Source organism: Anneissia japonica, unplaced genomic scaffold (assembly GCF_011630105.1).
Source record: "Anneissia japonica isolate Jap-2015-1 unplaced genomic scaffold, ASM1163010v1 scaffold13852_len218977_cov144, whole genome shotgun sequence".
Lineage (NCBI taxonomy): Eukaryota > Metazoa > Echinodermata > Crinoidea > Comatulida > Comatulidae > Anneissia > Anneissia japonica.
Window position 1 is genome coordinate 45032 of NW_022738677.1, and position 17788 is coordinate 62819.

General features: G+C 32.3%; 1 protein-coding gene across 3 annotated transcripts; it reads right to left on the reverse strand.

Moving 5' to 3' along the window:
- Positions 1-3674: 3674 nt before the first annotated feature.
- Positions 3675-16962, reverse strand: LOC117117679. Of its 3 annotated transcripts, none has more exons than XM_033262062.1 (5): positions 14935-16962; positions 14681-14764; positions 14251-14507; positions 13865-14037; positions 3675-4304 (listed from the first exon to the last, which is right to left on the reverse strand). In XM_033262062.1, exons 1-4 carry the CDS (start codon positions 15086-15088, stop codon positions 13906-13908), a joined length of 627 nt encoding a protein of 208 aa, XP_033117953.1. In that variant the 5' UTR covers positions 15089-16962; the 3' UTR covers positions 3675-4304; positions 13865-13905. The 3 variants fall into 3 exon arrangements, with proteins under 3 accessions (XP_033117953.1, XP_033117955.1, XP_033117954.1); XM_033262064.1 differs by having other exon boundaries at positions 14681-14790; XM_033262063.1 differs by lacking the exon at positions 3675-4304 and adding an exon at positions 10641-11753.
- Positions 16963-17788: the final 826 nt, after the last annotated feature.

The following is a 17788-nucleotide window of genomic DNA, read 5'->3' on the forward strand; positions in this document are numbered from 1 at the left end:
CTATAAATGTTGCGGCTTATGATTTAACTTAAATTTAATTATTGTTGATCTAATTTTGTCTATCCCTCAAATGAATTTTGTTTATGGTTTTCTAGTTATATAAACTATGCAGGGATATTCGTGTGGCCAATATTTTGTTGATGAGTTTGGGCTTAGGGGAAGTTTTATGGGGTCTATTACTTTCATTAGTCTTGTGAAAGAATACAATAATTGAAATTTGACTAAATCTCACTTCTTCTCTACAGAAAATATTGTATGCTAGCAGTTAAACTGGGAGCAAGTTTATGCTTAACAGAACATGCATAAGGCAGGTTCACTGTTTACAGTATATAAATGGTTGAATATCAGAATAATTATGTATTATGCCCACTGTACAGAAATATTTTAATTACTGTATTAAGTTTGTGAATACACATAAAAGAGAATTGTGTAGCCTATTGCACAATTCAAAGTCTATATAATAGTAAAAATTATAATTAATCCAAAAAACCAAATAATAATTCATACATCTCATAACTTTTACTGCTCCATCTAAAAACCTACAGTATTTTAGTTGAAGAATATCATTTCCCCTTATCATACTATTATTATTATTATTATTCGTTCTTTAGGCACACAACACATGTGCCAAGGATTGCCAATAGCGAATATATATCTCTGTCCTACTTGTAGGTGACAATCCCTTACACAAAACAAACATACACACACAATGCTTTACACAAACTAAATCTCAATATGAGATTTAGGGAGTGGAGTTGTTTATGTCGTGAGAAAAAATCCTGCAACTGACAAGAATTGAACCCAGGACCCTGGGATTGGAAGGCAAGCATCTTAACCACCAAGCTATTCAACTACACTCCAATACAATACACATAAGACCATGATTAATGCACAAACTCCCCCACTTACAAGAAGTATTTGTAGTGCAACTTATTACTAAATAGAGCCATATAAAAAATGATTCTCATGGGTGATTGTTTTGCATTTTTTACGGCAGCTAACAAATCACCAAATTGGTCTAAGTTTTGCCTCTCATTAATACAGAAGTTTAAAATGGTTAAGATTTTTAGTTAAAAAATTATCTTTAATTTGCAGTGGCAATGTTTCTCCGCAAGAAAGTCACTCACATTTTGTTAAAATGTATATAAAGCTGTAATACTTTTTTCTTTCTTTCTGCCTACTGTTTTGAATCCAAGATTTACCCTGTCAGATGGATTTAATGTTTGACCTCAACGGTAGACTGTTTAATTTACCTTCTGTGCAGAGAGAATCAATATACATTTCAATAACAGACTGTGAAGAGAAGTCTAAAAACATACTCTGGAAATCTAGTCTGTTGGCCACCACAAACAATTAACTAATGATTATGTATGCAATTCATTATATACAATGTCCAGTCAGGAAAATCTAAGCAATGTTATATTGATGATCACGGATTAATAATTTGTAAAAAGGAAAATTATAGGTCTAGTAAAGGGATGTGTCATTCACTGAGCATACAAAGTATTTTAGATTCATATTCCTTGAGGAAAGATAAGATTTTAATATTGGATGTAGTTACGACTTGTTATAATTTTAGAAATTTTAAAATTCAGAAATACCACTTTTTTTTGTGAATTATGATATATATGAGAGGCATTGGCTCTTGAGAGAATAGTAGACATTTGCTTATAATCTGCCAATTGTTTGCTATTAAATTTTATGTATAGTACTGCATTGTACATTTGGACAAAAAACTAAGTATTATAAATATTTAATCCTACATGTCATTGTTTATTTAAAAACATCATTCTCCATATTATGATTTTCTTCACGCAATAATCATTTCTTATCATCATCCTTAAGGCTATTTCAACAACTTTTCTGCCTCTCAGTATGTACCATTGACTTATTTCAGTAATCTGTTTAAAATTAAATCCTGAATGTTTGATGCTTAATTTAAGGAACCATTGAGGGAAAATGTGTTTGAACTGTATGAAAACAGTTACAGTATCTAATTTCAACAAATGTTCGGCCCAATTCCTTTGGTTATAATTTATCTTGTAAAAAAATTATTGTATATTTAACTAAAAACTGTTGGCTATAGTGAAATTATTTTTATTCCACGATCGATTGTATTCATAGAAATTATGTGTGTAAGGGTTTCAAATATATAATTTGAAACCCTTACATAGTATAAAATCCCGCCCTCTATCGCCAAATTTGATCAAATTTTTAATTTATAAATTAAATTTAACCGGTTCTAAGCAACGTAGAGCGACGGAATTTCGATTAATAATAGCAATTTTAATTACTTGATCGATGATTAATTTTGACTTTCATATAAAAATATATTAAAATGCCTAACGACGACAAAAAGATGTAGCATAAATGTAAACATTTGTTTTTGTGATCTAATAACTAGCTTTTTGCCAACGTAGGAATTGTGAAAAATAGACTAGTTTTAAATGATAAAATATATCTTAACATCAGACATACATGTATAAAAAATATATTGTAAATGGTTAAGTAAACTGCCACTCAGTGAATTAAAAAAAAAGTCATCTTCATTGGTGGTATGAAGTTCACCATAAAATAAAATGTCCAGGGCCAGGTAGAGTTTTTGTGAAGTTTGAAGTGTTTTCTTGTCTTCGTTTGATTCTCTTCTGGTTACATTTATCCACACGGCTGTTGCTCTTTCCAAGTGGAAATGGTGCCGCGAGCACAGCTCTCTGGGATGGATACGTGCGCCTTACAAGATGCCATTATTATTTTTTACTTGCTAATAATTTTTATGCGGTATTTAGCTAAATGTTTTAATGTTTTCCGATTAGTGTATATATTAACTATAATATATTATGTGTAAGATGTGTCATCATTAGCTAATCCTCTTAAATATATAATGCTTCGTCATATTCCACCATTTGGTCATTCATTGCGCCGCTCCCTTATCACTGTTTATCTGTGCATATCAATTCAGCATTTATAATAGACATATATGTGTATATATATGTGTATATATATGTGTATATATATGTGTATATATATGTGTATATATATGTGTGTATATATGTGTATGTATATGTGTGTATATATGTGTTTATATATATATATTAAATAAAAAAAAAAACAGACGAGGTGGTTGCTTTGCCTCAATTTATTTAAAATAGATATGTACATATATATTTATATATATATATGTATATATATATATATGTATATATATATATATATGTATGTATCCATGTATATAGATACTTTAACTATAATTATAAAATGACAAACAATGAATTTATATAGACCTTTTATTCAAATTTATTAACTTTAAAGTCACACTTATATGTGCATAGTATCATACAGGTGAATGTCAAATAATTAAAGGAAAAATGTTATAAAGAAGGTTTCTACAAAAATATTTGAAACCCTTACACACATAATTTCTATGAATACAGTCGAACGTGGAATAAAAATAATTTCACTATATTCATTAGTTTTTAGTTAAATATAATATAATTTTTTACAGTAAAAATTATAACTAAAGGAATTTGACCCAAAATTATTTGATGGAATTTAATAATTAACTTTATAGTTATAATCATGTGTGCATAGTAACATATATATATACACATGAATGTCAAAAAATGAAAGTAAAAATATTATAAAGAAGGTTTATAAAATATATTTGAAACCCTTACACATAATTTCTATGAATACAGTCGATCGTGGAATAAAAATAAGGATTAAATATTTATAATACTTAGTTTTTTGTCCATATGTTCAATGCATTATTATACATAAAATTCAATACCAAAAAATTGGCAGCTTAAAAGCAAATTTTTACTATTCTCTCAAGAGTCAATGCCTCTCATATATATATCATAATTCACAAAAAAAATTGTAATTCTGAATTTTTAAAATTTCTAAAATAACAAGTTGTAACTACATCCAATATTAAAATCTTATCTTTCCTCAAGGAATATGAATCTAAAATACTTTGTATGTTCAGTGAATAACATATATTCCTTTTACTAGACCTATAATCTTCCTTTTTAGAAATTATTAATCCGTGATCATCAGTATACCATTGCTTAGATTTTCCTGACTGGACATTGTATATAATGAATTGCATACATAATCATTAGTAAATTGTTTGTGGTGGCCAACAAAACATAATTTCCAGAGCAATTTTTTAGACTTCTCTTCACAGCCTGTTATTGAAATGCATATTGATTCGCTCTTCATAGAAGTTAAATCAAACAGTCTACCGTTGAGGTCAAACATTAAATCCATCTGACAGGGTAAATATTGGATTCAAAAACTATTGGCTGAAAGAAAGAAAAAAGTATTACAGCTTTATATACATTTTAACAAAACGTGAGTGACTTTCTTGCGGAGAAACATTGCCACTGTAAATTTAAGATAATTTTTCCCTCAAAAACTTAACCATTTTAAACTTCTGTATTAATGATAGGCAAAACTTAGACCAATTTGGTGATTTGTTAGCTGTCGTAAAAAATGCATACAATCACCCATGAGAATTATTGTTTATATGGCTCTATTTAGTAATAAATTGTACTACAAATACTTCTTGGAAGTGGGGGAGTTTGTGCATTAATCATGGTCTTATGTGTATTGTATGACAAGGGGAAATGATATTCTTCAACTAAAATACTGTAGGTTTCTAGATGGAGCAGTAAAAGTTCTGAGATGTATGAATTATTATTTGGTTTTTTGGATTACTTATGATTTTTACTATAATATAGACTTTGAATTGTGCAATAGGCTACACAATTCTCTTTTATGTGTATTCACAAACTTAATACAGTGATTAAAATAACTGTACAGTGGGCATAATACATAATTATTTTGATATTCAACCATTTATAACTCTAAACAGTGAACCTGCCTTATGCATGTTCTGTAAAGCATAAACTTGCTCCCAGTTTAACTGCTTGCATACAATATTTTTTGTAGAGAAGAAGTGAGATTTAGTCACATTTCTTTTTTTTTCTCTTTCGTTGGGGCAGCCCACTTTTATTAAGTCTTTCTGTTACATCAGGATGAACAAAATAAAAACTGTAAATATTTTCGAACATGAATACTATAAGAATGTCTCAAGATATTGCACAAGTAAAACATAGTTAATAAACAGCATAATATGCTATATATTATATGAACGTGAATAATAATATATATTATATGAATGAGAATATAATCATTTTACAGATTGTGATAAAATTTGATAATATTTTGAAATAAATTAAGACTTGCTCTATGAGCTTAAATATTGAAAAATAATAAAGTTATTCGGTAAAATTTATATTTAAATGGAAATTACATTCAAAATATTGTAAAAAGAGATATAGTATTATAATGGTAAAATAGCTGCATTTGAAATTTCTTGATCTATAGAGGTGTAATGTGAATATAAAAAATAGATCTTAATTATAATGAACTTATAATACTGATAACCGCAAAGTATATTGCAAATTATTATTATTCAAATCATAAAATGCGTTAATGGAAAAATATAATTGGGGAAAAAAAATAGTCACATTTCAATTATTGCATTCTTTCACAAGACTAATGAAAGTAATAGACCTCTATAAAACTTCCCCTAAGCCCAAACTCATCAACAAATTAATGACCACACTAATATCCCTGCATAGTTCATAGAACCATAAACAAAATTCATCTGAGGGATAGACAAAAAAACACAATAATTAAATTTAAGTTAATATATAAGCCGTAACATTTATAGGACTTAGGCAAAAAATGAAAAACTATGTTTTTCTGAGATGTAAATACACATTTAATAAAGTGAAGGATTGACATGAGGGGCAGCAATGAGACCATCTTATTACATATTTACCTAATAAATTGTCTAAAACATTTCAATAAAACACATTTTAATGATAATTTGAGTCCTAATAATAAGATTATTGTAACAAAGCTATTTGTAATTTCATTGGGTATCTTATTAATGTGTTTGAGGATTTTAAATATTTTTCTATATTTAATTGTTTCACACATTTTTGTGTTACTTTTTTTTAAAATAATTTAATAAAAGAAAACAAACCTAACACTTATTGTTTAAATCCCTGATTTATAAATGATTTTTCATGTATAAACTTTATTTTTAAACTATTTTTATATGTATTTTATTCATTGCACATTGTTTGATATATTATACCATGGCCAAACGAATATCCCTTTGGATAATAAAGTATTTTTGAATTGAATTTGAATTTAAATGAATTAGCAAAATTTGAAGTACTTTAAAACAAAGTACTGTATGAATACTGGACATTGAGGATGAAATTGGCGTGATCAGTATTTAATTTGCAGGATTACACTGAGAAGTAATCTAACTCATATTTGTGTAGAAAATTGCTGGTAGAGAGGTAGGCCTAGGTGCGCAAAACCATCATATTAAGACCAAGGTTACTGCATAATAATATATATACTATCTATGTTGAAATATTGGAGAAAAAAACCTTAACAAATACTAATAAATTAAATTAGGCCAAATAAAAAAATGCTTGTTTAGCATCACCTCTTAAAATTAAATACTTATGTTGGGAGGTAATTTTTTTTTAAATTAATATATACTATCTATAATCCTTGTTAGATCAGATGCTACCTTAGCAGTGCCATGCCTAGGCACAACTTACATACCCACTCAGTAGTGGATCCAGAAATGTGAAAGAGGGGGCCCATGGAGGGACCAATCCATAGGTTGTGGGTCAGTACACATCAGCCCCACCACGGTTTTGGCTGAGGCGAGAAAATTTATGATGATTGCACCTGTAGATGATTGGCACTCTCAGCACTCTCAACATATATTTAAATATATTATTATTATTATTATTATTATTATTATTATTATTATTATAATAATTATTATTATTATTTAGTTTTATTAGTAGTTTTATTATTACTAATATAATTGTTATTATTATCAATATTGTATCCTTGTATAATTTTCCTTTTTTCCTATTTTTTTGTTATTTAAAAAACTTTAGGTGGAGACAAGGCCAGCTGGGCTCGTCCTTAAATCCACCACTGTTCTAAACAAATTTTAAAAAATTTAGTTTTAATAAAAAAAAAAACAAAAAAAAAAAACACATGTTTTACAACCATAATTAATGCATGGATTGGATTGGATTGGATTGGATTAGGTGTAAATACCAAGGATAGCCCACGAAAGTCTAGAAGAAGACTTATTTCCAGTGGGGTCCTTCTGGCGGTGATTGGACAGTACACCGGGAGACAATCCCCTACTCTTTTCCGAAGAGTGTACTGTGTTCTTTAACGTGCACATGGGCCATAAATGCACACTGGACCAATGGCTTAAACGTCTCATCCGAAAGACGGTGCGCTATGTAACTTGTATTTCAGCCCTCTAGCTGAAACACAAGGAAAAGCAGTGAGTGGGAATTGAACCGGGGACCTAGAGATCTCTACATTTCAGCGCACACACAGTGGCTACCACCAGATTAGCCGACTGAGATAAGCTGCTCTCTCATAGAGTAATCTATAAACAAAATGAAAATGAATGAATGAAAATATAAATGAATAAATAAAAATGAATGATTTAAAATTAATGAATAAATAAAATCGAATGAATGAATGAATGAAAATGAATGAAAGAATGAATAAATGAATGATTAAATGAATGAATGAATGCATGAATAAATGAATGCATGAATAAATGAATGATTGAATGAGTGGGTGGGTGAATAAATGAATGAAATAATGAATGAGTGAAAAATGAGTGAATGTAAATGAGGGAGAGAACGAGTGAGTAAGTGGATAGACGAATGGAGGGAATATTTTTATTATTTATTATTATTATTATTTTTTATTTTTTTTATTTTTATTATTTTTATTATTTTTATTATTTGTATTATTTTTATTTTTATTATTATTATTATTATTATTATTATTATTATTATTATTATTATTAATAATAATACTTTTATTATATTATTATTATTATTATTATCACTATTATATCCTTTTATCCTTGTATAATTTTCTTTTTTTCTCCATTTTTTTTATTTTGAAAACTTCAGGTGCGGACCAGGCCAGCTGGGCCCTCTTAAAGCGACTGTTCCAAAAAAATACATTATTTTTAGTTTTAATCAAAAAACACATGTGTGTTTTATAACCTAATTAAAGCATAGAGTAATCTATGAATAAAATAAATGAAAATGAATGAATGAAAATGAATGAATGAATAAAATCGAATGAATAAATGAATGCATTAATAAATGAATAGATGAATGAATATGTAATTGATTTATTATTGTTAATATTTTTATTATTATCACTATTGTATCCTTTTATCCTTGTATAATTTTCATATTTTCCCCATTTTATTATTTTTAAAACTTTAGGTGGGACCAGGCCAGCTGGGCTCGCCCTTAAATCCGCCACTGTTCCAAAAAATAAATATTATTTTTAGTTTTAATCAAAAAACACATGTGTGTTTTATAACCATAATTAATGCATAGAGTAATCTATGAATAAAATAAATGAAGATGGATGAATGAAAATATGAATAAATGAATGAATAAAAATGAATGATTGAAAATAATCGAATAAATAAAATCGAATGAATAAATGAAAATAAATGAATGAATGAATGCATTAATAAATAAATAGATGAATGAATATGTGATTGATTTATTACTGCTAATATTATTATTATGATTATTATTATTATTATTATTATTATTATTATTATCACTAAGTATCCTTTTATCCTTGTATAATTTTCCTTTTTTCTCCCTTTTTTTTAATTTTTAAAACTTTAGGTGGGACCAGGCCAGCTGGGCTCGCCCTTTAATCAGCCACTGTTCCAAAAAAATAAATATTATTTTTAGTTTTAATCAAAAAACACATGTGTGTTTTATAACCATAATTAATGCATAGAGTAATCTATGAATACAATAAATGAAGATGAATGAATGAAAATATAAATGAATGAATGAATAAAAATGAATGATTGAAAATAAATGAAGAAATAAAATCGAATGAATAAATGAAAATGAATGAATGAATGAATGCATTAATAAATGAATAGATGAATGAATATGTGATTGATTTATTATTGCTAATATTATTATTATTATTATTATTATCACTATTGTATTCGTTTATCCTTGTATAATTTTCCCTTTTTCCTATTTTTTTTTATTTTGAAATCTTTAGGTGGGGAACAGGTCAGCTGGGCTCGCCTTTAAATCCACCACTGTTCCATACAATTATTATTTTTAGTTTTAATTTAAAAAAAAAAACACATGTGTGTTTTATAACCATAATTAATGCATAGAGTAATCTATGAATAAAATAAATGAAAATGAATAAATGAAAATATAAATAAATACATGAATGAATAAAAATGAATGATCGAAAATGAATGAATAAATAAAATCGAATGAATAAATGAAAATGAATGAATGAATGAATGCATTAATAAATGAATTGATGAATGAATATGTGATTGAGTGAGTGGGTGAATAAATGAATGAATGAAATAATGAATGAATGAGTGAAAAAATTAGTGAGAGTAAATGAGTAAGAGAATGAGTGAGTAAATGGATGTACGAATGGATGGAATATAACTATTATTACTAGTATTATTATTATTACTATTATTACTATTATCACTATTATTATTATTATTATTATTATTATTATTATTATTATTATTATTATTATTATTATTATTATTACTATTGTATTTTTTTATCCTTTCATAATTTTCCTTTTTTCTCCATTTTTTTATTTTGAAAACTTTAGGTGGGGGCCCCCTTAAATCTGCCACTGTTCCGAAAAATTATTATTGTTAGTTCCAATCAGAAAATACACATGTGTTTTATAACCATAATTAATAAAATAAATAAATTAAAACAAATGAATAAATGAATGAATGAACGAATGATTTAACGAATGAATGAATGAATGAATTAATTAATTAATGAGTGAGTGAATAAATGAATGAATGCATGAATAAATTTATTGATGAATGACAAAGTGATTGAGTGAGTGGGTGAATGAATGAATGAATGAATGAAATAATGAATGAATGAATTAATGAATGAGTGAGTAAGCTGTAAGGTGTCATTACACCTTACAGCTAAATTTCTAACATAACAATGGTAAGATTTTCTTATACATGATTTCAAATTTTTTCGACATGTTTTATATTGTGACCATTTACGTGGGTCTAATGACGATTTTGCCCGTTTAAACAAACAATTTTTCTTCTTGGAAAACCTTATTATTTAATCAGTTATCCAGGGCTGTTTAGGTTTTCTTTTAGCTTTACGCATAGGAACAACATTATGAATAGCATGTAGAAACTTTGACTTAAACTCCTCCCACACCCCCATTTAAATCATTCGAACAAAAACATGGTTCACAATTGATGTCAGAAAATGTCTTAATAAAATGATCCACATCTATCTTAAAGTATTGTAAAAAGTAACCCCCAACATTTATGTGATTTACAAATGCAATATTAAGCCTAATGAATATACCGTCATGGTCACTGCCTGTTATACCCGTAATACCGAGGTAATATAGAATCAACGATATCTGTTTGATTTATATATACATGATCAATGAGGGTGCCATTATTACTTCTGTCACTTTGCCTTCTAGTTATAAAAGGAACAATTTGGGTAAAATTTAAAATATCTAAAATGGAAGCAAGTTTATTGTATAAGCTACATGATCTAAATTTATCAATATTAAAATCACCAGCAAGAATAACGCTATGATAAAGGTGAACATCAGCAAGTACGGAATCAATGCATGTATCAAAAAATGAAATGTTACCGTTAGGAGGACTATATAAACAACCAGTTAATAAGAGTTTGCCCTTTTTTGTATAAATTATTGACCATGTTAATTCAATTCCATCAACATCATACTGATGGGCCGAAACAGGATGAAGATCTTTGTGGGCAACAATAATAACTCCTCCTCCACGCCGATTCCTGTCTCTATGGAAGATAGCATACTGCTGCATGGGTAACAGTTTTGAGTCTGATATAGATGCATCAAGCCAGGTTTCAGTTATGAAGACTAAACTAGGAGCTTCTGTAGAAATTGTTACTTGAAGTTCGCTAAACTTATTTGCAAGACTACGTGCGTTGAAATATAACATGCTAGGCTTGGACATTGTGGAAGCTGTATTTCGGTTGTTTGAATGCGTATTCGTTGAGGGACCGGGACCAGGGTTAGGATGAATATCCCCAGATAGTTCGATGTAAACGTCGAAAGGGGCGGTATGATTGCTATAATACAACAGTGGAGCGGAATACTTGAAACGATGAATATTCATAATCTTACGGTGCTTAGTATAAGTGATGACATTTTCCTTGCAGCAGTAATTTGGACTATAATTTCTTTGCATTTAATTAAATACGGTATATTTGGCATGTACAAAAACACATACATATTAAATTAAATGTCATGGATCAAGTTAAACAATGAGTCGCATACAACGTTCATGCCATTTCAACAATAATTGAATTCGGAAATCTCTGACAGTCTGTGAACGTGATTGCAGTACAAATAGTTGCTCTCACTCCCCTGCCATGTACGGCTGGGTTGGTACAGCCTATCAAACTCTATGTAGCCTGCCGGGGTCGGGCTTCTATGCGTTTCCTGGTCCTGTTTTGACCGGGTACCATTCGCACGTCTGACACGCCCTATCTCTTCTCACTGATTCCATAGGCTCTTGCCCCTTCCGCCACCTAAGTATAAACAATTCATTTAGGTTTCTAATATCACCATTAACATGTTTAATGTTTAATACGGCGGATTCAAATTACAATAAACGCAAAAATAGAATTAACTTACTAGTGGCAATCATATATCTCAGCCTGTCTATTTCTGTAAGACCACCCGGCTACAGGCAATGGTTACCTTCTTTTCATTAACCAAAAGAAAACCTAACGCTAATTTCAATGAACCTTACATACGACAATCCCTTTTCTCATATACATATGCTAATTAAGTTTAGTGCATACGTGGCAATTCGTGTAAGCAGCATATACGTCATTACGTTTACATATATGGCTCATACCTTCACCTGCATCTATACGCTTCGGTGCATGTGTCTGTAACTTTACTTCATGCTTAACAGTACAGTAATATAAAGGAAATACATTTTCAACTGTGACACTTACTCCCCTTTTCGAAAAATGTATTTCGATGACTTTCTATCACTTAATCGGATTTATTTATTTATAAAACATTTCATTATAACAGGCATTATAGGTTACGTTTACTATTCTTGCACATATTACAATCATATAAATCCAACTTTAACAAGGTGGCTGAAAACCCAAAACACAAGAAAATGCAGACATAATATTCAACAACGAATAAAACGTAAATTTGATTTCTACTACAAAAATTAATTTCTTTCTGCTTTGAAATAATGGGATGACCGTATTTTGTTCACCATTAGGCTAATATAAGTATTTCATTGTGTTTTAAGGTAGGTAGTAGAACCATCCCCATCTATAGACGGCTTAACCTGTCTGCACCTAAATTATCACTGCCTTTTATTGATTCAATTCGAAATCGGTAGGGCTGTAACGACAGAGCCCATCGCATTACACGACCGTTCGCGACTTTCGCTCGTTTCAAATAGGTGAGGGGCTGGTGATCAGTTTGGAGAACGAATTCTTTACCGTAAAGGAAAGTTTCGAATTTTTTAACTGCCCAAACAATTGCCAAGCACTCTTTTTCTATAACAGAGTACGCCCTTTCTCTTTTTAGTAACTTGGAACTCGCGTACGCCACTGCAAAATTTACATCATTTTGCTCCTGCAAGAGCACAGCACCTATACCAATATCCGAAGCATCAGTTCGCAATACAAACGGGTTACTCACATCTGGAAGATGTAAAATTGGACTACTGGCAAGTTTTGCCTTCAGGGTTGTAATTGCGTTATCTTGACTTTCCTCCCAATTTATGTGATTAGGCTCATTATTTTTCGTTTTATCTGTTAGTGGTGCCGCTATAGCAGCGTAGTTAGGTATGAACTTTCTATAAAAGTTCGTCATGCCTAAGAATGATCTGAATTGTTTCTTGGTCTGGGGCCTATTTATCATCTGAATAGCGGATACCCCCTTTGAGCGGGGACACACCTTCCCTTTTCCTATTACATGACCAAGAAACTCAACGCTTTGTTGCCCAACAAAACAAAACATTTACTGGGTCTGGCTGTGAGATTTGCATCTCGTAACCGCTGTATTAAGGTTTTTAACCCATTAATGTGTTGCTCCCAAGTTTCTGAATAATTATATTAAAATGTCATCAATGTAATTCACCACTCCTTCCAACCCTCGTACAAGCAATCTCATGATTCGACTAAACGAAGCGAGGGCGTTTACAAGACCGAACGGCATCACTTTGAACTGGAAAAGGCCATCAGGAGTAATAAAAGCAGTTATTTCTTTGGATTTATCTACCATTGGCACTTGCCAGTAACCTTTACTAAGATCGATCTTGGTGAAAAAATTACCCTTGCTTACTTGCGCAAATAGTTCCTACTGATCTGGTATGGGTTCAGCATCAAATACGGTTACGCTGTTAAGCAAACGGAATCTACACAAAATCGGTTTGACCCGTCTGGCTTCTTTGCAAGCACTATAGGGGAAGCAAATGGATTATTGGAGGGTTCAATTAAGTCTAATTTTAACATGGTACTCACGTCATTTCTAACAGTATCTCTGAGAGCATGCGGGATCGGATAAGGTTTACCCTTCGGCAGTTCTGGTACCTTCAGTCTTATATCATGAAAACCTAAATGAGTACGACCTGGTAAGTCAGTAAGAACATCTTTTTACTCACTTAATATTTCTTGCACCTGCGTCTGTTGCTCTCTTGTTAGATCACCGTTCACGGATACATCTGCTACAGACTCTTTTGCACATAGGGGAAATGGTTGCAACAAGGATGAGTTTGACATCTTTGAACACGTATCGAAAACTCCTCCTCTCCTGGCTCAATGACTGCTGCGCCAACTGTAATTGGAAATAGGTCTAAAAGTAACGCACTTATCTCATTCCTTTCATAATATTTTTGAGTAAGTTCACATGAAACACTTTCGACTTTCCATTTAGGTCAATCCGGTAGTCTGCGTCACCCAACTTCGAAAGAACGGGAAACGGACCTTTCCACTGTAATAAGAGTTTATTGTAATCAGTAGGTAATAATAACAGAACTTTATCACCTACCTCAAAACCTCTGCTCCTCGCTTTCTTGTCGTAGTATTTCTTATACCGGGCTGACGACTTCGTAAATTCTGCATGTGCACTTTCACACGTCTCTTCCAATCTGTTCCTTAAGTCAAGCACATACTCATAAGTAGTCTTAGTTTCAGGAGTTTCATTTTCCCCCGTCATCAACTCACTTAGAATTGCAATCGGCCCCCTTACCTTTCTACCATACAATAATTCGAAAGGGGAAACGCCTAAGTTTTCTTGGGGTGTCTCTATAATGGCAAAGAGAAGCGGTTCTAAGTAACGATCCCAATCTGTGGGACGTTCGGAGCACATTCTTTTTAGCATTAGTTTTTAATGTGCTATTAAAACGTTCTACCAGTCCATTCGCGGCTGGGTGGTAAGGTGAGGTAGTAAATTGCTTGATAGAAAGAAGCTTGCTTACCTGTTTCATCACTTCGGAGGTGATCTGTGTTCCTTGATCGGTTAACATTTGTTTTGGCCTCGGCTACCCTTTTGACCTCGATACCTGGCAAAAGAACAGCTTCAGGATACCTGGTTGCATAATCGATTATGGTTAGTATGTACCTTTTTTCCTACTAGTCATTGGATAAATCGGTCCCACAATATCTACAGCAATACGTTCGAACGGTATTTCAATTAAGGGCATTTTCCCCAAAGGTACCTTAGTAATCTTACCTTTTTGGATCGTTCTTTGACATACATCACAGGATCTGCAGTAACGAGTTATATCCACCCTAATACCCGGCCAAAAGAACTGTGTAAGTACTTTCTCAGAAGTTTTATTAGCTCCCTGGTGTCCGCCTAGCAAAGTTTCGTGTGCAACACTCATCACCTGACGACGGTACGGCTGTGGTAGAACGACCTGCTTAAAAACATTCCCACATTCCACATTTGGAGATTGAAAATTTCGATAAAGTATACCGGCCTTATAGAAAAAAGTAGATATTCCACCTTTTCGACTTACTTTTTCTGTGTTCAGTTCAGTTAATTCTTTTATCCGCTTTAATGTTTCATCTTCCTGCTGAGCTTTCTTCAACCCATCAGCGTTTACAATGTTTTCTAGAACTTTTGGAGATTTCAAAGGCTTAAAAGGCTTACCTTCTTCCTGTACCTGTGCCCTCGTCTGAACCGCTCAAGTTGTGGCAACGGGCACACGCCATGACCTATCCGGATCATTTGTTGGTCTCACTCCCTCAATGTTACCTAGGATTAAATCATATAATGGACTCTGCATACATAATGCTTCGACAAACCCATCGAAATATGGAGTGTTAACATAAACCCTAGCAAGTGGAACCTTTCTTTACCTGTTAATTGCTCCTCAGAAATCAGATCCCGTCTAATGACAACTCCACTGCAACCACTATCTCTGAGAACGGACACTTCTGTTGTTCCAACCAAACCTCTAGTAACCGGCATTTTGGTTGCACAATTTTCACTACAGGCTGCACTCATTCTGGGCAAAGAATGGCCACATTTAAGAGTAACATGGTCCCCAAAATCGTCAATATCGCACACATTAGGAACATGAGAAGGCACTTTAACTACCATACATGAGGCTTCTAGCATTACATTCGTGTGTCCACACTGACAGCTGTCATTCGAATCCAGGTCTTCATGTTGTGTTACAAGGCCTGCTACCCGAGGTGTACCTGACCTGCAATTCTTTGCCATGTGTCCGATTTTATGGCAAAGGTAACATGTAGGACTCATGACCCTCCTATTTTTGGGACAGTACTTAGCTACATGGCCGACTTGGTTACAAGTATAACACCCCCTGACATGTTGGTTTATTTGACTTCGATCGGGTATCCCTTCCCTTTGGGGTAGGCTAGGGTTAAGGGGTTGTGGTCTTGTAGGATAATTTCTGAACCCAAGTGCCCCCGCGTGCCTCTAAATATTGTTCTGTGACAGCAGTGGCTTCTTTTAATGTAGTTAAATTGCGTTCCTTTAGGAATAAGGCTAACTCTTTTGGACAGCCACACTGATATATTGCACTCGTAATATTAAGTCTTTTAAGGCTACGAATGTGTTGGCAATGTCTTCAAGTCCTATCCAACGTGTTAAATAATGATCTAATCGGTTGGCATATTAGTGGCCTCTCTCCCCTGGTTCAGGTCTACCCGTTACAAATTTCTTCTGAGGAGGGCGCTTCAACAATCCTTTACGAAGGTCGTACTGAAAATTGCTCCCCAAAAATTTGGATATAAAGTCGTTTTTTAAATCGAATCTTGTTCACTTGCAACTGCGAAAGGCTTAGTTCACTGTATGGTTGCATTGGCAGGAAACATACATTAAATATATTTCATTGCTGAAAGCGAAACCGATTCGAAATGATATCGCAAGGCCAGGCTTACGCCACAGTTTTAGGTGAAAGCTACATGGACAGTAGCAATGGCTTAGCGGGCCGCTTAAATCCGGTTCCTGAGGAATGCGAAGCTATTGTTAATAACATGGTGAAGCCGGTGTTTATAAAAAACGATGAAGCAAGAGGAAATAGCGAGGCGTATTTAACTGAAGAAGATGTATACAACTCATTGTGTTGTATAGTAGATTCAATGGCTATCTTCGGAATTCTACGTATTAGAAATTTATGGAGATTGTATATACATACGCATGAAGACAGAGGTAAGGTAATTAGCTCAGGTTTAAACATCAGAGGGAAAAACGTTGTAGTGCACGACAAGAACCCATACATTGATTATGGTTCTGACTCTGTTAGGGTGTTAATTAAACACATCCCTTTATCAGTATCAGATAACGAAATAGCACAAGTACTTTCCAAACTTGGTGTTAAAAGCAAGAGTGCCATTACGAGAATAAAGCTTCGAATTAGAGGAAGGTTGACTAGTATCTTGAATGGCGATCGAGCAGTCTTAATAGAAAAACCGAAAACGCCAATACCACGTCTTATAATTGTCAATGGTTTTAAAACTAGACTTTTTCATCAAGGTCAATTTAACGACACATCTAAGTGTAGAAACTGTCTAAAAGACGGTCAACAATGCTAAAGATTGCAAAAAAGCACTGCACTGCCACACATGTGGGAAAGCTGGACATAAGAAGAGTGAATGTGAAATTGACGGTAGTATTGCTAACACAACAGATATGAATACGAGTAGCCATAAAGAATCAGTCTCAGATGAGCAAAGTGACTCTGAGGTTGATGAGGACACAATAGATGATGATGATGATGTGAACATACAAGAAGAGGTCGACGATAGTGATGGCACGAAAATAGTATCTACCAAATTTCACTCCAAGTCAGAAGAAGAAAAGAAACTGACAATGGATCAGCAAATGAAAATAACTTGTTTTGTATCAAAAGATCCTGAAAGCAATATAGAAAATGAAATCACTGCTGCAATTGGGAACGTCAGGGCTGGTCTGGAAAGCAATAAAGTCACCAAGCCTAACGGCAATAATGCTGCTATTGCTAGTGCTAGAACTGATCTGGAAAGTAACACAGTCAACAAGACAACTAGCAACAAGGTTACTGCTGGTAAAAAAAGACATAAGAGCAAAGGCA

Excerpts from the sequence above, each read along its gene's own strand:
- LOC117117679 (XM_033262062.1), bottom strand. The coding sequence starts at position 15,088 with ATGAGTGTTGCACACGAAACTTTGCTAGGCGGACACCAGGGAGCTAAT. Across the intron at positions 14,508-14,680 it reads CCTCCGAAGTGATGAAACAG|AGACACCCCAAGAAAACTTA; the intron begins GTAAGCAAGCTT and ends TTGCCATTATAG. Across the intron at positions 14,038-14,250 it reads CGAGGAGCAGAGGTTTTGAG|TTGGCGCAGCAGTCATTGAG; the intron begins GTAGGTGATAAA and ends TTCCAATTACAG.